We start from the raw sequence: 21,205 nt of genomic DNA on the forward strand, positions 1-21,205 counted from the left end.
TTACCTTTCCATACTGCGTAATGTGTTTTCCAGCTTTGCCTTGCAAACACCTTCGTTCCCATGAATGCCTTATCTCTCCCGCTTTACTTCAGTATGCCAGCATCCTTGTACTTTGTTCTTTTTTTGTCTTTTTCTTCCTGTCATTCTTATCTTGTTTGTTGTTGTGTTTTTTTTTTGTTTGTTTGTTTCTTTCTCTTTCTTTTTTTCCTTTTTTTTTTTTCTTTCTTTAGCATATACAAGATGATGTCTCTTTTTCTTTGTCCTATATCTACATTACTTCTAAAATATCAATTTTTAAGATCCTTACAAAATACAGTTTGATGGAAAGATCATGAAAGAAGTAAATACAGTCACTTTAGGTAGCCTCCACTTAAAGAGTGCGTTTTGGCATATCTAAGGAAACAAGGTCACTGTATATGGTCTGTCACTGTATATGGTCTGTCAGTGCCTGTCCTCCAGAAGCTTTTGAACATACTGTCCAATTTCATCCAGATTTGACAGATAGGTGGGAGCCTCAAAGTTCTTCCAAGTTTCATGAAAATTGGCAGCAGAGTAGGAGGAAGAAAGACCCAAATTATTCCCTCGACTGTAAAAAAAGAGTTACAAATTAGCCCTTTACATATTCTGTAGGGTAGCGGTCAGCTGAATAATCCACTGTGCTTTTGGTTAGCAAGCACACGTCTGTAAAGCTCCCATCCAGTGTGCACACCCAGAAGGGAATACCAATGGAAGCTGTGCAGGTCAGGCTCTGTGTCGCTGGGAGGAACTGGCTTTCTTTGAGGGAATGTTGCAGAAAATTCCAGGGGAAACCAGGCTTTATTATTGAGTCTAATGGTTATGGGAACTGCTGGCTTTTCTGAGCTGTAAAATGTTTTTTGTGGCTTTTTTTTCTGTTCTTTGCAACATCAGAGAGCCCATTAGGTATTAAATAGTAACCATTTCTAAATACTAAAATGGTCTTTCATTCATCTCTTATCCTTTTTTTTTTTTTTTTTTTTTGAGAACCTATTATATCCTTCCAAATTTGACTGGATCAGTTCCATCAGTCCCTTGACCCACTAATCTTTTAATGATCTTTTAAGATACCAGGGAGGTCTGAGGAGGCAAAGTAGACCAAAACTATATTGTTCATAGTTCAGGCTAGGAGCATGACAGCACATTCTAAAGAAATTCTTGGACTTTTTCTTTGGGTCCCTTTATTGCAGCACTGATAACTACAGATTCTTGTGCAGGGTTTAACAGATTGAGACAATGCTTTAAGTCACCAAGAATTAAAGTTTTTGACTAGAGATGATGTCTGTGTTTGTTTTTAAGCAAGATCTATTTGCCTGTTTATCTGTTCGGTATTGCCAAACTCTTTCTGAAATTCCAGTGTTTGAAATGAAACGTATTCATGGCAATGAACTTGGTAAGTATAAGGCAGCTCTGAAACAGCCAGTGCAGAAGTTACTGAGCAAACAAAGCTAGGAATCGGAAAGAACAGAAGAGTTCTAGTGTTGAAATAAAAACATACAATTGTCCTGCTCATCTGACTGGCAAGGTTGTGGTGGTTTGATTTTTTTGTTTGTTTGTTTGTTTGTTTTTAGATGCTTATGATTCATTCATTCTGAGAGCCGATAAGGAAGTAAAGAGGAGTTTGTAGCTAATTCACCAGCTGGTTGAATTGAGTTAACTTGTTCCTGCTGAATGCATGTTTTTTAATGTTGTTGAGACAATTAGTCTGTTGTAAGACTAAGTGTCAGCATGCCTGGAGCACTTTTTCCTTTTCTACTATTTCCTGAAACTAAAGAAACAAGCAAATTCATCCTTATTCAAAGTGAACCTCATTGCAAGTGAAAAGAAATAAAATAAGTTTGTCACAGGCTGTTTCTTTTTGTTGTTTGTTTGTTTGTTTTTTTTCTTCTGAAATTTCTCTAGCCATTTCTGGATGTTTGACTATTTATGTATTATTATAAAATAGTATTTTGAATCTAATAGCAACAACAGAACTGGCTTAATTATAAGTAAGTAAAAAGATAAGCAGTACTTAATGGTTTGATAAAATGCAAGATCTGTAAATATTTGATCAATTTTTTTTTTGTTGTTCCTTCATTACTCTATTTTTAAAAAAATGAAATTCAAAAATGTCTACATATCTAATGCTCAGAATAGGAGATGTGATTTGTATGAACATATGAGGCAATTATGCCAAAACTAAATTTCTTCAGTTCTGTGGTTACTATGGTAACCAATATTCACTGTATTTCATTTAGACGTATACAACAGAAGAAAATGCTAGGTTTAAGGTTTAATAATCTTTTCAAAAATATTGTGCTATAGTACGTGATATTTTAATTATGGATATGGGGATGGATCAAATAACTAACACGCTTAGTAGCATGAACGTGGGTAGTAATCATCTTTAAAACATATTTGGATGATTTTTCTGGTAATGGAATTTCGGATGCTTATTTCTAACAATTGAATTGAATTAGTTTTTTGCTTGAGCAGAGAGATTGTTCCTACAACTGTCGGGTCTCTTTGACCTTCCAAGAATAAGGAAGAGATTAATAATTCTGTTGTTTCATTTCTGGCCTTAGAATGTGTGAGGAGGAACATTGAAATAACAAATTAGGTAGTGCCTTTAGTCAAAGGTAGTTGCATTTTGTGAGAATCCATGTCACAGAATGTGAGAAGCTCTTAAGGCATTTATTTTCTCAATGCTGCTTGATAGGAGAGTAATTCCTCTTTTCTAATTCATGTCACAGAGGTGGAACTCGAGAATATATAATGACAAAGTGCATCATTCAAGACTGTGGCACAAAGCACATGGATTTAATACCCTTACCTCTTAGAGATTTCCAGTTGTTTTTCAACTTGTTTAATTGTCTGGTTTTTATTTTAGAGTTCATATTTACACTAAGGCCTTTTATTCCAAAAGAATAGGAATTAAGTTCACTTCCATTGCAGACTATATAGTTGCAGTGAACCCTAAGAATAGTGGAATACAGGACGAAAATTCAAAATGATTTTGATACAGAATTATCAAAAGTATTTGGATATTTTTGGATAGTAGTAAGATCTCAGATACAGAATATATAGTTGTGGACACCAGTAGAAGTTTGTGAGAGTACTTTATTGATTTTATGTCCCTTCTTAAAGCATGTAGTGGCTAGTATGAGGGACACTTTCTTTTACAGAGATCTTGTTTCTGTGAAAGAAATAATTCTGATTTTTGTTATTCCTTTTGTTAGTATTGTTGGTTTATATTAGACTGCCTATAAGATTGTGCATGAAGTCTTGTTTTCAAGAGTGAGACTTTGGTATCACTATAAAACATTTCAATGTTGCAAACTGCTATTTAAACAACACTGTGTACTATTTTGAAATACCACACTAAATGTAGCTTGAGGGAATAATCCTAGGGATATTAATCGTTTTTTGCATATTCTGAAGTAAACCTGGGCTACATTTCAGTGATTAAAATGATTCACTGCATCGCTTGAGGACAAGCAGAAATTGTGCAAGAGGTCCTAGCACCCTAACACCAAATGATAAAATGCTGTATTTGCAGAAAGCAAGCACTTGGAGGTCAGGAAATGATAGGATAAAATGAAGATTGTTCACGGAGTGTTAGCTCCTTTAAACTATGTATTAGTTCATAATTTTTATTTATGCTAACTGCATTTGGGGGAAGGAGAAAAAATTCCGAGACCAATGGCATGGCCACAGTGAAACAGGAATCAGCAAAAACACTTCTAACAAATTTCTCCTGTAATTTGGCCATACCTGTTAGTCTTATGAGATAGATAATTTCAATTTGCACATAGTTTGCTTAATGATGAATGAGAGTTTTGGTGAAGAGGTAAGTATCGGAGTTGATGAGAGAAAGGTTCATATGGAATAGGCTATTTATGGAGTATTTATGAATGTCCCCAGACTCTTCCTGGGGAATGGTTTTATGATGAGAAATAGTAGTAGTAATTTATGTTACATGGACAGTAATTTTAACATGTGGAGTCTAATCTCTTTCATAGAAAAACATTTGTTAATAGTTTTACTTTTAACAGAGTTGTTAGTTCCTCATCTTTCTATTTGAGATGTTGTCAATAAACATTTGTTTTTAGCAGCTGACCAATTATTTCTATTAAAGTACCTAGAAAATAATTTAAGAGTTGTATTTAGTTTAGCTTTAGTCATATTTAATAATATATCTGATATATATTTTTAATAAGTTTATATACATACCTGATGAAACGTTCACAATGCTTGTTTTTCTTACTCCTTTATGAAGTAGCATACAATGGCTTTTGAAAGGTATGCTCTAGCAGTGTGGCTTAACATAGTGGTTATCTTTGGCAGAGTGAGAAAGTCAGTTTGAATGCTGTAAAATTATTTGTGCAGAATAACACTTCCTAGAAGTTGGAGATACATATTACAGAATTAAAGTGCAAACTCACTAGATTTGGCTTACTGGTCTAGGTAGGATAGTATCAAAGAAATTTGTTCATCTGTATATTTATAACTACAGCTATGAACATAAATAGTATTTATATACATGTATATCGAAGCTAAGATTTTCAAAAGATAGAGTGAACTAAGTGCTGACTATTTTTTTTTTCCAAGCCTCAGACAGATACAAGACTTTTGTCATCAAGTCTGGATTTGTCCAATATAGTTTGAGCAGGTTGTCATGCACAGTGAAATGAGTTTTTTGTGCTCTGTATAATGTGAATGATTCTGCATCAGGCAAAAGATGTTCACACCTTGTTCCTAACAAGGTGTATATCAGATTGTATAGTAGGTATCTCTAACTTGTATATCAGATAATAGTCTGTTTTGTACCTCCTTCCTGATGCATTGCTGGATTTATAAGAAATGATGAACTGGAACTGTTTCTTAAGCTTTTTTTTTTTTTTTTTTTTTTTTTCCTGGATTTCATACTTTTGTATATATGGTTTTTCTTCTCTTTATTCTTGCTCTAAAGCTATTCTGCCTGTAGATACTTATTTTCATTGACTTTCTGAGAGTTTAAGAATCTTTTGTATTCCTTGTTGGAGCTAGTGTGGCCCATCAGGTCTGACTGTTAGGATAAGCCAGTAGGAGGCTAAGGTATTGCTTTGCTGAGTCCAAGAAGCTGACATCCTATCACACGTTGAGTTAAAAGTTCTTGCTTGCCAAGTTGGCATATTTCTTTAAGTAACGTTGAGACCCACCAATAATTGATTCAGGCAATAATTGTTTCAGGAAATGGAAAAAGCTACCGTTTTGTATGCAAGACAGATTGTTTTGTTCTGTGTTATCTATCCGTTGAGTGGGCAGTGGTTCATTTGACAGGTTTATGGACTTCCACTGACAGTTTTGTAATGAAAATTCATCTCATAGGTTATCCACTCTACACATCTGTCCAGTTAGGGCTAATTTCTACTGTTGTGGGATTCAAAAAAAATCATGTAATTTAAAATGCTGGGCCACATAGGTTGAAATCTGCCTGTCTTGTTTTTATTTATTTATTTATTTATTTTATTACAATTTCATTACTTATGTAGGTTCCACTGGGCAATTTGTAATGCCAACTGGTTAATTGCTGTCTCTCTCTTAGTAGAAAAAGAGAAAGCAGATTTACTAACCTTTAAAAATACTACAGATATATGTCAGTGATAGGATGAATTTTGTGCTGATGAAAATAAGTGTTTAAAAGGTGTATTTATGTATATATGTATTATTATTTTTCTAATTATTAGGCTGCAAAGCACTACCAGCAATAATGTTTGAAACACAGATGATTTCCTATTCTAAGGACAGTGGTGAGGCATCCCACGGTATGTCAGATGTCTTCTATAACACAGTTTTCAAGTAATTTAAAGAAGGGCTTAGATTTAAGACATAATTAATTATTTTATATTTTGTATTTTAATAGTGTGCAATGCTAGTTCTCTTTCTAGGTTATCTGTCATGCTGCTCAAAATCCTTCATAACAATTATGCATTTGTATGTTCTGAGTGTCAGTCATTGATGTCACTCGTTCATACTTCAGTTTTTCTATCTGGAAAAAGCAAAATTAGCTGTATTTCACATCATATAGATTTATTTTTTTTTAGATTGTAAGAAAATGGTGAATGGTTCCACTTTCTTACTGAGTTGTATTTCTAATTTGTTTTTACAAATGGTTTAGAAGACTCGTAAAAATGTTTGCATTTACCAAGGAAAACCAAAGAAGTAAGAGAAAAAATCTCTTTTTATTATGTTGTTTTTAAGTTCCAGATTTTGTTTAAATTAAGTTATTGTTAGTTACATTAATGATGTATGAAAATAAATAATTTTTACAACAATATTAATGTTCATTTAGTAAAACGTGAAAACAATAGCAGTAGAAACAACTAAGTGAAACTGAAGTAATATTGATCTGGAAACATGAACTTGTATGTTGTGGATCAGAGTGTAAGAACGATCCAAAGTCTTTATATGCTTTTTTAGGACAGTAGGCATCCTGTGAAGGCTCTAGAAACAAGCAGAGTGAGATCCTGTGAGGTTGTTTTCAATACTAGTTTTAGTGGGCTCCTTTTCAAATAAAATTTTTCAAACCATCTTTTCCATTCCAGTAAAGCTCTTTACATAAAGGAGTAAGGTTAGAAGGATGTTATGTAACCTACAGACAAGATGCAGATCAAGATACTAAGAGTTTATTCTTAAAAAGTAAATAAATAAATAAATAAATAAATAAACACAACCACCCACAAACTGTATATGAAGGTTGTCTGTAAATCTATCTACTTTACTGTGTAATCCCTATTATTAATAATGTTATTTTTGGTTAATCTCCAAGGCCCTTATAGCATTTTGTCCCCCTGAACATAATTAGGTTAATGTTCCATCTTTGTAGGACATCTGCTTATATTTTTTTCATAGATTAGCTGCTAGCTTTCAGTGTCTTGTTCTGATTCCTGACACCTTTCATTAATGATCTCTGCAGTCAGATTACCATTCTGTGTATTAATTAGTTAACATTAATAGTGTGACACAGTATAATTTAATTATGTCATTATAAGGCTAGCAGAGTTTAAGAGTTTATCTTATGTTTTCATAAGATACCATATAGCTTTAATTTCCCAACACGAGAACTACTGTTTTGGAAGTTCATCCCTTCAAAAAGTTGAAGCAAACACTGGCTGGAAGTAGCAGTCTAAGCTTGCCTCTTCAAACCTTCTTTTTTTTTTTTTTTTTTTTTTTTTTTTTTTTAGTATCTGACAGCTTTGCCTTTTTGGTTTCTGATATTTTTTCTGGTTGGACAAAATCTTCACTGAGGACTAGCCTAAAATTATCAAATTCAATTAATTTGGGATTAATTACATAAAATTAATTATAACATTCATCCATTTTTCTCATCTTTTTGAAATTATTCCTTCATATTCTTCATTCATTTTTGAGTCTTCCTCTCCTCATTTTTGAGATTGTGTTGAAAAGGAACAATGTTTTTTGCATAAAGTGTGCAGCATAGCAATAGATGCAGCTGTTACATTCTCCTAGTCAATGTCAAGACCAAGGTTTATCGAATCCCAAAGTAAAGGAAAAAAATAATGTATCAGAAAATCTGATATCAGCCTGCATGTAACGTTTATCAACCTTCTGTATTTTCTTTCTTTCTCCAGGTAAGAACGAGTGGACCACCATAAGGCAACGTAGCTGTGCTTTTGTAAACACTCCATTACCATGTATTAATAAAGCTATTTATCACATTCAAGAGTTGGAAGTAAAGCTGTATAAATGCTTTCAACAGGTACATTTATGGTTGAAAATGTCCAAGTGCTTTTTTGTGTAACAAGTATTTTTAAAGTAAGATTACTATGGTGATTTCTATTTAAAAATGTTACTTCAGCTGGTATGTGTGGTCCAAAACAGTGCCCAGCATGTTTTTATTACTAGTTATGATGTGTTATCTGCTTAATGGTTTAGGCAAATCAAATTGTCTCACAGCATCTTAATATAATACATCATATATATATTAGTAAATTCATATATGACAATTCGGATGCACACAGAATCGTTGTTTCGATGATGTAGATAGTCTGCAAAATATTTCTTGATACTAGTCTTGACTAGATACTCAGACTGATCTCTGTGCCATCAAGTGACATTTTCTGTCACTTATAGTAAGCAATGTTCTTTCCTAAACAGTACTTAAAAATTCCTTGATTAAATATTCTTTAATCTTATGTTCCGTGAACAGAGCTGTGAATTTGAAAATACTATGTTTCTGTTTCTAGCAATATATGATGTTTTCATAGCCTATACAGATTTTGTGTGACTAGAAACAAGAATAAGGGGGAACTACAAATGGGTAGGTAGATGAATAAAAGTGCAATATATTCTGTTTTAAAGTATAGTAAAATCTTCCCATTAACTTCTTTGAGAACATGATTAGTATTATTTAAATAATTCACTTTACTGGAGGAGTGTTTTCCAAATGTTAATAAATTCTGTATATATCTACACTGCAGTAAGAAGATCTGATTGCTACTTTTGCAGACAAGTTATATTTAAATAATTTAGCTCGAGTATCGACCATAGTGCCATCATAGCAGCACATCAGGAAGACTATCTTACATTAATCTTCCAAAAACATTGTTAAACATGCTTCAGGGAGATTTCTGCAACTGCAGCATAGGTAGTAGAGGAATCCAAGGTGTATGAACTACAGTAATATCTCAATTTACAGCATAGACTTAGGTAGAAAATTTTACATTGTCTCATTCACCTGTATTTAAAATGATGTGAGAACAGTGAAATGATTTTAGTATTATAATTTTGTCATTAATATACATGAATTAGATGGATAAACACTAGATATTCGTTCATATTAATATATATGCAGTCTTGTGCATGTTTTCCACATCTCTTCTAACTTTGTGAGCATACTTAATACACAGAGCTTAAAAATAGTTTAAGGCCTTTAGACAGTGACATCGTTACAACTATGACTTAAGATGAAAAAAAGACAGGGTGGCTTCAGTATCTCTATTTCAGGAATGCTTCTAAAATTCAAAATTGGGAACATTTACAGGAATTAATATACTGCTACAAATATAGAGAGCCTTTGACTTTACTAGGATAAATATGAATTTATTTACATCTCTGATAGTAAATTAAATATCACCACTAACTTGTCCAGTTGAAATGGAAAACCTCATGTCCTTACTGTTAAATTCGTACCCTGCAAAACAGGATAAACTGTGTGCACACTGCTTTGGGGACTGGTTTCTCACTCTTTCCAGTTCCTGAACTGTGCTTGGAAACTGGGAATGATTTGCAAATATGGTAATTGTAGCAATAAGATTTTGTAACAATCTAATGATGTAGGTGATAAAATTGCTGGGCTCAAACAGCCTAGTAGTTTTTTACTGTTCTAAACATAACCCTAATGAGGAAAAAGTATACAAAGTTCAGACAGACACTCTCCAATATTTTTGAGATTAAAAACAAAGTATGGAGGTTAGAAGAGCAGCAATGGTATTAACAATATAAAATGAGTTTTAAAAAATTACATTACAAAATTAAGTAATACATGACTGTTATCTGCAAATATTTTATTACCAGCCTTTTGAGATCACAGTTTTTAAAAATTCAAAAACTTTGTATTTATTTTAAGATGGTAAGAAACATACATCTGTATGTACACTGATTATATCCTCTTATGATAAAAAATGCGGTGGCATTTTTATTAGGAAAGAGGAAATGTATGTATTATCTGAGATGTATGATGGAGTTTTTATTTTACTTTTGCAGTATGACCATGTGTTTAAGGAAGAAAAAATGCCACGGTAAGAATTGTATACAAATCATACAAAGAAACACACAGAATCATACAAAATTATGTATTTGTTTTAATGTCAGGTAATTAAATGATGAGAAGTTAGTCTGACTATAAAGTCTGCTCTGTGAACTATAGACTTTACTAAGTTCTTCTGTTGCATAAAACTTATCTAAAGTATTCTTAGTACCTGCAGGAGCTGGTTATTTCAGGAGCCCTAAAGTATTTATGGAATATTTCTTATATCGCTCTTATTCAGTGTTTAATTTTCAAAGTGATCTCATGTCTCAGGACCCACCTAAATGATGAATTTCTGTTAGTAAGAGTTGTTCAGTTTTTGGTACTTCTGTAATTGTGCCTAATCCTAGGTACTTAAATACAGCTCATTGCCGTTATTTTAAGCTCTCATTGCTTCAAGTTAGAAGATACCCAAAATAAAGCTGACTGTGTGACTTTAAATTGTATTATTCATGATGCAGGCTACTTTATAATGTAGTTCTCATAACAAAGGTTAAAAAGAAGAGTTTGAAGAGGAGAAAGTGTCTCATGCACACAGCTTGTTGTCCTGACTGTTTTGCTCAATGAACACTCCATTTCTCTGTATATTTCCACTCTGTCAGATATGCCTACTGAGTTACCTTGTGGTCAGTCTACTTAACCTGTTCATTGAACTCCTGCTTCTGCATCTGATTTGAAATCTCTTCTATCACCTAGTCGAAGTTTTCCTATCAAATATCTTTTTGTTGTTGTTGTTCTCTTCCCAGTACTTTACATGCATTTTCTGTTGATCTAGGGAGGCTTTAGTTCTATTTTTGACATCAGATTTTATTTTATTTTTTTTTCTTCATAGAAACCCCAAATTTCAGTGGAGTGCTTTCAACTCTGCACTTTCACTTTATGCATGCATGTGCAATGTACCATGAAAACAGATTTCATTTTTGTCTTAGGTGCATGTGACAGACCTGTATGTGCTCTTTAACCTGCACATGTGGGCATAAATGGATGGTGGTTATCTTTCATCCTCTTTCTTCTAAACTCCAGCAGGCTAATGAGCCTCGTGAGGTCACATGAGAGCTGTGGTTCGCTTGTGTTCTAATTTGTCTGTTTCAGTTATTTCTTTCCCTCTGTCACTTGTGGGTTAAACTTGTCCTGATCTCATTTTAACAATGCCCTCCTCTTTTCTGCTTTTGAGTCTCCCAGGATTTCAAAAGCTTGTCTGTTGGAAACTGATGAAGAACTTCGTATCTCTAAAAAATCTTTAATACTTTTCATTGTGACCCTTCAGTGATGACTTACCTTAAACTGATAAAAGTGAAACTACATCTAACTTGCAGTGTAAAATATATCTGTGTCTCATAGTGACCCTCAATGCTTCTGCTGTTTAGAAGAGTTTGGAAAGTATATATTGCTCCACCAAGTTCAGGGCTTGGAAAGAGTAACAACTTTTCCAGAACAGTTTCTCACAACAGTTTCAGATGTTAAAGAAATCTCTTTCTTGTATTTCTGTAAAGAAATGTGAGAAAAGAGTTTATATGGGAATTGTACAATTAAGAATTCTTCTGTATGACTTGCAGTGTTTTTTTAGCAATTATTCCGTTCACCTAAACCAATGTTTAAATATATAAGACTGAAAAGATACACTTTTGACTTAGTGAAAATAATATTTATGTAACAGTGTTAATTTAAATTCAGTCTACAATTTTAGTGACAGTGGGTTTTATCCACAGGATAACAAAACAGGTCAGTGCTGGTTCTAATGAAGATATCTGTTTGTCATTCGATTTTCAAGAAGCTAATGTATCTTGTGAAGGTAAAATGTTTTATAGTACTCAGTCTGAGTGGTTATAGTTACTTACCCTCATTTAATATATGCTTTGCATTTAATAATAGTTGTTAATTACTTGGTATATCTTATGTAAGTGGTGAGTGTGTCCTTTGAAATCTGTCTGTGTCAAGCTGAAAGACATATATTTAAAATGTTATATTAAGTACTATTAAATCATCCTATTTGCAAGACAGTAATTTACATTTCTGTATTTAGATTCATACTGCATTTTAACACATGTAGGAGTTGAACTGGTAAAACTAGTTACACTGGTTGCTGGAAAATCTAGATTTTTTTTTCCATTTAATTTCAGTAAAACAAATATCTGCACCAATGTTGCAGGGTTTTCATAATATACTCCTGAGACAGAGTTCTATTTTTTACAATTTGCTTCTTTATTCAGATTATACTTTTTAAAATTATTTTAAGTATTAGAGAGATTATGTGCACTTTTTAAGCCACACTACATTTTAATTACTGCTAGCCTGAGGCAATCCTGTCTGCAGTAAATTGTGTGATAACATTTTTGTTGATGCCAGCAAAGCCAAAAGTTCTTTCCAGTGAAAGTAGCTTAAGTAGTTATTTTATTTTATTTTATTTTATTTTATTTTATTTTATTTTATTTTATTTTATTTTATTTTATTTTATTTTATTTTATTTTATTTTATTTTATTTTACTTTATTTTACTTTATTTTATTTTATTTTTTTCAATGCTCACAGTTTTAATCAAAATAATTTGGGAAATTAATGATTATTGACTGTGGGATCTAAATGTAAAGGTCTTGAATTCTGTAGCTTCTTTAGATCAGGATAATGGAAGACGGCCTCAAAAAATCTTGTATGGAAACAAATAACTCAAGCATTCTTGATAGCCACATTTCACAAAATAAGATGTTGATGACCCAACATTTGTTTGTTGTTTGCTTTTGAGATATTATACTGAATATGGTTAGAAATCTGAAGACTTTGATACTTCCTGGGGAAAATAAAATAAAATAAAATAAAATAAAATAAAATAAAATAAAATAAAATAAAATAAAGCAAAACAGGTATTCTTTAAAAATTGAGATAATTAGGAACTTGATTACTGACCCAAGCAACATGGCAAAAATGAAAATTTGGTACCATCTTTATTAATGTATTTTTGTTGTACTCTGCATTTGACTTAAGCTGGAGGAAAATGATACTGAACTTGCAAGTTTTATTTGCAACTAATTGTGCTTGCCTTGACGCTAGCTTTCTATTGAGAATGAAGCTGGAATTGAATATATTTTTAAGCTTTCATAAGAAGTAATTATAATGTATTTTTTAAAAGCAATGTAACTAATTGTGCTTACCATGATACATGTGGATAGGCCAACTTTGTGTTGAGAATGAAGCTGGAATAAAAAGCATATGACTAAGCTTTCATTAAGAAAATAATTTTTAATGTATTTTTAAAGACAGCAAGACATTAACCTTGAAGCGCAAAACAGAGGCTTTGCTACTGGAAGTTACTGAGCTAATTAAGCGACTGGAGGCCGATCGTGAGGAGGCAGAAAAAGCTTTGGAGAGAGAGAGACAGCGAAGGAAAAAGCTTGGCATGGAAATAGATCGTATGTCACTCTGGAGGCTGCAGCAGCTCCCTGCAGCTGTGCAAAAAGGTATCAGTATTGAAACTAAGAATATTTGTTACCAAGTACGTTACCAAGAATAAGAATTATGACTGTAGTTGTGTTTAGTGTAATAGAACTACAATATTTATGCTTCTGAATTTGGTATGCTTGAATATGTATCCATGGGAAAAAAGAAACAAACAAAAAAAAAAAAAAAAAAGACAACAACAACACATAACGTACATTAACAGAATAGTTAACATTGTTCGAGAAATAGCTTAAGAATAAACAAGACACTGAAGATTATGAGAGATACTCGGCTTGTGGCAGGGAATGAGAAGTTTAAGCAGAATTACAAAATAATGCAATGTGTTAAACTGTATATTAAACCATAAATTAAAAAGATAGGTTTTTTTTGTTTTTTTTTTTTTTTTTAAATAAAATGTGATAAATTTGCATAACATATTTACATGAATGGTTTGATGTAACCATCAATAGGTCTCCTTGAAATCTCAGACTCTATGGACATTCTAAGGTATTCTGTGATTAACTGACATCTACACTATAGAATTAAAAAAGAAAAGGAAAAAAAAAGCAGTTACTTTGCAGCTGTTGTTGTCTTCTGACTTACAAGGCATACTGGGAAACAGGTAGCATTTGAACCTAGACTTATAGCCTGTTGCTTGGGAGAAAACATATATCTAGAGGAAAATTATAAACATGCATTAGCATTATCAGTGCTGTATCATGTCAAAAGCCATTCATATTCATTGACAGTCGTAGATGCTATGATTGGGGGTGGATTACTCTTTCCAAATTCTCACTTAACTATTACAGCTTTTGTGTGTATGTGTTCTTAATACTGAAAAATGATGACAGCAGTCTTAAAATCACTTCTTTTTAGTTGTGATCACTTGCTTTTTTTTAAGGTTACTATCTCTTTGCTCTTGAGACTTATTCCCTGATCTTTCTTTCTGAGTACTGTGATCTGTTCTCTATTCTTTGACCATGTTTATTACTGTTTTTTCTTGAAAAGGTATGTATGGTTCTGCAATAACATTTTTTTTTTCTTTTTTTTTATCAATGTTAATGTTAGTCTTTAGTGCAAATATGATCAAGGTACTCTAAAGAATCTCACACAGCTATTTATCAAATCACATTAGGTGTTTGTAGGAAAAAGGAAAATAATTTTGAGAGCTCTTACTGGCATTACAGTTCAGTTTCTGAATAATTTAAACTTTTTACCAGTAATGAGACACTTGCTGTACTAGACCATTGTTAGGAACTACCTATGCTTGTTCCAACTAGGAACTACCAAAGAACTACTTAGGAACTACCAAGGCTTGTTCTTCTCTTGTATGCCTTGTGAAACAGATATTCTGCCCAGTTTAAGATGTTAAGAGACTCAAATACCTTCCATCCCAGTGTTTAAAGAAACAAAAAATGGCAACAAACAGCATGTAAGTCACAGTGCAGTCTACCAGAGCCCTGATTTTTTTATCAAAGTCCAAGTTTTAATGAATCTTTTTGAGAGTGAGTATTAAGGAGAGCTTCAAATGACAGCTAGCTCCTGGCCTCTGAGACTGTAAAGAAACTTAACTGCACAATACTCCAGAATAGCCAAGCAAAAGAAGAAAAGAAAAAAAAAGTTTTGAAACAAAGCTTCTGTGAAAAATTGTTACGTGTCTGCCTTCTGTAGTTGACACTTTGGAGTTTCAGACCTGTATGGACACAAGCACCAGCCTCAGGTACATGTCAGTCTTAATGGTTTAAAGAAAATGAACACTAGAGGACATGTTTAATGATTTCATATTCATGTTGTCAAACTGAAGGAGTTTGCTGGAGAAGAATGGAAGCTCTGAAGAAGCTTACAGAAGTCAGTTTAATGCAGGATCCAACGTAATTAATTTTCTACTTCATTTAGAGGAGTCTTTTTCTAACAGAGATGCTGATGATAGGGCAGTCAACAGATGTAAAAAAAAAAAAAAAAAGAAAAAAAAAAAGAAAAAAAGATGACTGGCTGTCTTGGAGAACACATTCCATAGTGGTGGATTACTTTTCCTTTTAGAATTTGTTTTCCTGCACTGAATTTAGAAAGTCTGTTAATTATGATGAAAAAACTGCTCAAGTGGTTGTTCTGGTAATACCATTTGTCTGTATATTTCAAGCTATTCAGTGCCAAGAGAGAATGGCAAATATTGGTGAACAAAATTTTTGATGTAGTATACCTGAGTAGTGTCATATTAGGTTAACCACCAAATTCCACCAAATTCTTTATTTTTTCTTGGGAAGAAGGGTATGTATGTCATCATGGTAGTGAACCCATGGTTATGGACTCTAAAATCTCTAAACTTTATTTCCTTTGTATTCCTCTTAGCCTTATTGGTTTGAGTTGCTTGGCTTTGTTTTGCAATGTCGTTATTGAATAAAATAGGCTGTTTACTTATAAGGAAGTCTTAATTATTCTTGTCTAATATTAGTAAAAATTCACAAAAAAAAATTAAAAAAATGAAGGGAATGATATGCGTTTCATTAGTAAAAAGTAAAGTTTCACAATAGTGGAAATGGCAGGTGTGTGCCAAAGTACACCAAGAGATCATGTGGACAGGATGGTCCTCCCCTTTAATGCCCAAGGATAAGAATGCACAATATCTGTAAAATCAGTAAATCAAAATTGTGGCTGGAAACCCACATACCTATTTGACCATTTTGACTATTTATTTTAACACACACACCCTTTTTTTCTAAATAGTTCATATTTCTAACTTTCTATTCATATCTATATATTTACATATATAGATATATATGTATAGTTTATATTCCTATAGCCAGGGAATAAGCAAGAACAACATCAAACCATCAAACTTCTCAGCTTTTTCTACAATATGTCACCATAATATTTCAAGATACCATGTTTGTTTATTATCGGTGAGTAGTGGGTATCTTGGAGGCTGCCAAATCTACCTTGGAAGTATAGTATCTTTATTTCTGATTTTAGGGTCCTGTTCTTAGTTCCTTTAAATTTGCAACACATCACATTATGTGAAGGTACTGCACAATTCTCTTAAGTCTTCCAGTTGATAGCTATAAATCTCCCAATTCCTTTTTACAGAAATGCCTCAGGTTATCCTGTAGGTGCTGTGGGGGTAGTTTATTATTTTTATATCCAGATGTCTAACAAAATATACCACAGAAGCAAACAATAGTAAGGACCTTAAAAATAGGAAATGAGACTTTAAACTTTCTATGTTAATGCTTATTTTTTGGCTGGCAAATTATCTTTTATTTTCATAATGAAAACTGTTGAGTTCTGACAAAATCTAGGTTCTTGGCATTAGAGATGCAGTGGTCAACGTGTCTTCACTCAACTGATTTTCATGTGATTTGTAACCATTTTAGCTCTGTAGAGCTTCATCTTATCCTTTCAGTCTACAGTGCTTTTCTTACATTGAGAACAGTAGAGCAATATTTATAACTATTCCAAGAAAAAGGCCTCAGAGAATGTAAGTCCAGTCTTCCCAGTTGTGTTTTTGACTACTTTTTACTGTCTTGTTTAAGTAAGTCATAGAAGAGGAAAATACAGGCTCTGAACCATCAGGTATTCCATTACATCTGTTTGTTACTGTGCTGCTGCACTAAAATTAGAGGTGGTGGGACACCTGTTAATATTCCCAGACACTAATTTGAAAAGCATAGCAGTGGTTTCTCTACAATCTTCCCATCATTTTCAGAATGGTATCAGGTGCCACAAGAGATATGAAGATGGAGAGGAAAAGAAGTGGCATAATTTGTAATAGTAGGTTCCTGGATGTGAAATCATAGTCAGTACTAAGGCACATACTCTGGTGCACATCCTCCTAAGATTTTGACAAATACCTCCCTCACAATCCAGGGTATGGTTATGGAGCAAGAGTCTTTCATAACTGTGTTTATTGATGGATAAACACTGCATGAAAATGAGTGCATAATGAAGGCAAGCCAGTACTTGTTTAGTCCCAAACATATACTTTTTTTTTTTTTTCCCTAGAAAGACAAAACGTGAAATTGGACAGATAGATCCCTGAAAATATGTGAGAATAATTTTTTGTTTTATATTTATTTTCTTATTTATTTATTTATTTTAGCCAATAACTAACTCTAATTGGAAACAAGAAACATGCTAAGGTTTTACCAGTTTGCAGAGATTTTTTTTTTTCTTTTTCTTTTTTAATCTGTTGCCTCTAAAGGGTGATTTATAACATCCTGAAAACAAAAGAAGAGATTGAATAAAGAACCAGAATTAAAATTCATTCATGGGGAGGTTAGAAACTGCTTGCAGGAGAAAATCCTGTGGCAACTGAAAGGTCAAAATTATAGAAGCAAAAAAAGCTTCAAGAAGATAAGGTCAATGATAGAGCTTCATTCTCTAGCACAGTATTTCAGGATTTGAACTGCAGAGATGTTACAAGTCAATTGCAGTGATGCAAAAAGCAGTATATATATATATATACATATATATGTATATGTGTGTGATACTCTACAGATCTATTACTCTTACTTTGCTGTTTAACATTATCTGTAAATATAAAAAAAAATCAAAAGTTTGGAATAGTAGAATATACTGAACACATTGTGTTCATTATGATAATATATATGTTCATTATGTTCATATATATAATGATACACCATATCTATTAAAACAAACAAAAAAGCACAAAACAGCATGAAGTTTGTCTGTGAAGATTAACCAACTCTCCCCCTTGATTTATGAGTAGACTATGGTAGTACGATGTTTTGTCCTTGGAGTAAATTTGTCATTTTCAGGATTCTAATATTTCACACTATTACCTATAAGACAAAAATTATGTTAAAACAGCATTGACGATAAAGGGAAAAGACCCTCAGGGATGTTATAATTATCCCTAATCTAAGTATTACAAACCCAGGAGATTCTTAATTAAGAGTTTGCATGACCCATTCAGAGTAGGCACAGAATCCTGTTATTTCTTCAGACTTCCTTTGATTTCCATTATTGCTAGCTCCTGCTGCCTTTTTGTACTGTAACACATTCAACTAATTGCAGTGACATAACCCATCTTCAGAACTGACCTTCTCTGAAATATAACAAAAATCCAGTGTAATACACATTTTATTCATCTTACTGTTAGGCATCACTTTGTATGACACAGAAAAAACACTTATTCATACAAAGTCCCTTTAACTTTTAGTGGCAATGAAATAATAAATTTCTAAATTTGTGATTTATGTCTTGTTAACACAGCAAATTTTATCCAATGTTAAGGGATTACACTGGATATTCCACAGCTACTTCTCAGAGCTTGCAAGCTGTTTTTCTCTGTGAAATGTATGCTCTCTCTCAGATTTGGAGCAGTTTACTCCTTCTGAGATATTTTCTGAATATATATATTTTTTCTTATCTGAATATCTTACTTTATTTTCCTTAGATTCATGCCAATACTTTTTTCTCTATGTAGAACATGAACTGCTGCAGGACTGTTATGACACAGTCTGTAATAAGCCTTTTTTTCTGAGCAAGATAAAATATATGCTGTCATTCAGCAACCAAGGATCTAGTTACAATTTTCCTTGTAAGGACCCTTAGGAAATTTATGCCGGAGTAGGAAAAGTAAATGCAATGAAGTGAATTAAGACTGACACAATTCTGTGTGGCAACATGAACATGATCTATCTGATGGCTTCAAATGTGTATCTTTAGTCTAGCTTTTCTGAAGCCACCTTAATTCAGGAAGTGTCCCTGAACTGAAAACAGTTGGCATATTAAGGTTATCTAGGATATATACTCGTCCTGTTCTTCTGCATCAATGTATGTCCATTGTTGGTGACAGAGAAGTTCTGTACAGCTGTTTTTGTGTGGTAATATCTCCCTCAGGATATAAGTTGATGCCAGGTGTTTTAGTTTCCTTCATAAATACAAAAACACCTCTCACTTTGACAATTTGCTTGAATGATGTAGTTAAATTATTAAGTATGAGTTTCTAAACAGTTCTACTGCTAACGCAGTATTCGGTGATGTCTTTTGTAAGCGATGTCCTCTGTTGGCCTTTAAAGTATTTTACAGCAAAATTTTGCAAGTCTTGTACTCGTTGTTATAACAACATATTTCCTAATCTCACTAAGTATTCATGGTTTCCCTCAGATACACATTTTGTTATGCTAATTATCTTTTTAACAGAATATGAAATGTGTGCTCAAGACACCTTGGAGCTACGATGGCATTTTGATTGTAAAAGCTGTCAGCTGCGACAGGTAGAAACCCAAATACTTAAGATAGAAACAGTCAACAGAAAGATTCAGGAGGATATAGACTTCATGAAGAAACACAGCCCTCTGCTGGAAGAAAAGCTAAATCTGGAAGGTGAAGCCGTGAAGGATGTATTACTAGCTTATGAAAAGGTGAATACAAATCATGCAAAGACATTTCTATTAGGACTTTTCCACTAGATAAGTGTATATCCTTTTAGAGAACAGCAGTATTTTGGCATTACTAGTCTGTTGTAAATTTTGTACACAAAGGCTGAGAATTGTGTGCCTGTACATACAGGCCATTACATACAGGTACTCAGTGCAAACAGAATCCAGGGAGGATAATGCTGTTGGCCTTTAAATGCTTCACAAGCATACGTGTAATGTAATTCTAACTTTGTAAGTTGATTCCATGTGGATTTTTTTTTGAAAGAAAGATAAATGTCATATATCTGATGTCTGCATAAATTCTTTTCAGGTTTCTCACAGTCAGAGGTTAATTTTTTTTTTTTCCAGAATGTATAGCTGTTAGAAGTTGTAAAACAAACTAAAATTTAATTCTTTTCAAGTGCTGTTGTCTTTTTTTTTTTTTTTCCCCTAATTTATTTATTGGCAGTATTTATTGATAACAATATTGATAACCATATCTTATTTGTTGACAATAAATGCCAAATTAACTTAATTTCAGACTGAATAATCAAAGTTTAGCAATGTTGTAGGTAGTTTAAAATTGGTGTCTGAAAATGAGAGATACTGTGTTAACTCAAGTTTAGATTTTAATACTAATTACTTTTGGTATATGTTTAATTGTTGCTTTATTTGCAAACCTAGAGATGAATCTATTTCAAGATTCTATATTTACATTAAAAATGTTTTATGCTTGTGGGTGATTCTTAATAAAAATTCGTGATCTAAATTATTATTTCTTTAATTCACATTTTGAGGAGTCAAAAAGCACGTAAATATGCTTCTAAAATTAAAAAGAGTTAATTGCATATTACATCATATAAATAATATGATAATTGTTATAAAGTCCTGATTCATTTCCTTTTTCTTTGTTAAATATCAGCAGGACATGATCATGAGACAGTGTGAGAATTACAGCTTGAAAATTCCTTATTTCTATATTTTTGGAAAAAAAAATCTGCACACCAAAACTTACACATCATTCTGACATTTAAAATGGCTGGTAGTTCTGATATATTGATATATTTTCAAAATACTAGCTGATATATACTGATATATTTTCAAAATGCTAATTGCTATTGCTTAATACTAAATATTAATACTAAATACTAATACAAAATACTAATTGCTTAATACTGAATTTTCATTGCAATTTAAAAAAAAATTTACTTTTGAAGCTCTAGTTTTTAAAATCCAGATAACTAGTTTGAGCAGGTAAGTGTTAGATTGTAATAAAGATTTTATATCATGTCATTTTTTGACATTTGTAATATTTTCAAAAGCCGAGACAATAGGCTTGTGCATAGCTCAAAGTTGATAGGAGCACTGCTGTTTATACTAGTGAAAAAGTTTTTCATTGTCTGCATTGTCTCAAGCCCCTCTTTTACACAGGTGACTGCAGGGCTTGTACATCCTCTAGGATATACTTAACTAATGATTCTGGCAGTGAAACTTCTATAGCTTCTTTCAGCTTTCTTTCTTTCTTTCTGCTCCAGAGGTCACTATCTTCCCATGGAAGTAGCCACCTTTTCACAATAACTTGTAAG

The 21,205-nt window shown here is 32.6% G+C and overlaps 1 protein-coding gene across 1 annotated transcript in view; it reads left to right on the forward strand.

Moving 5' to 3' along the window:
* Positions 1-1,290: 1,290 nt before the first annotated feature.
* Positions 1,291-21,205, forward strand: part of CCDC178 (coiled-coil domain containing 178) — a gene marked incomplete at both ends in the record, with an annotated part of 173,193 nt that continues 153,278 nt past the window's right edge. The window contains 6 exons of the mRNA XM_084281665.1: positions 1,291-1,408; positions 7,629-7,756; positions 9,763-9,797; positions 11,515-11,597; positions 13,056-13,256; positions 19,402-19,622. Of these exons, the coding sequence (XP_084137791.1) occupies positions 1,291-1,408; positions 7,629-7,756; positions 9,763-9,797; positions 11,515-11,597; positions 13,056-13,256; positions 19,402-19,622 (786 nt within the window). The remainder of the gene's footprint in view (positions 1,409-7,628; positions 7,757-9,762; positions 9,798-11,514; positions 11,598-13,055; positions 13,257-19,401; positions 19,623-21,205) is intronic.

The sequence above is a fragment of the Netta rufina genome, assembly GCF_964035555.1.
Source record: "Netta rufina genome assembly, chromosome: 2".
Classification (NCBI taxonomy): Eukaryota; Metazoa; Chordata; class Aves; order Anseriformes; family Anatidae; genus Netta; species Netta rufina.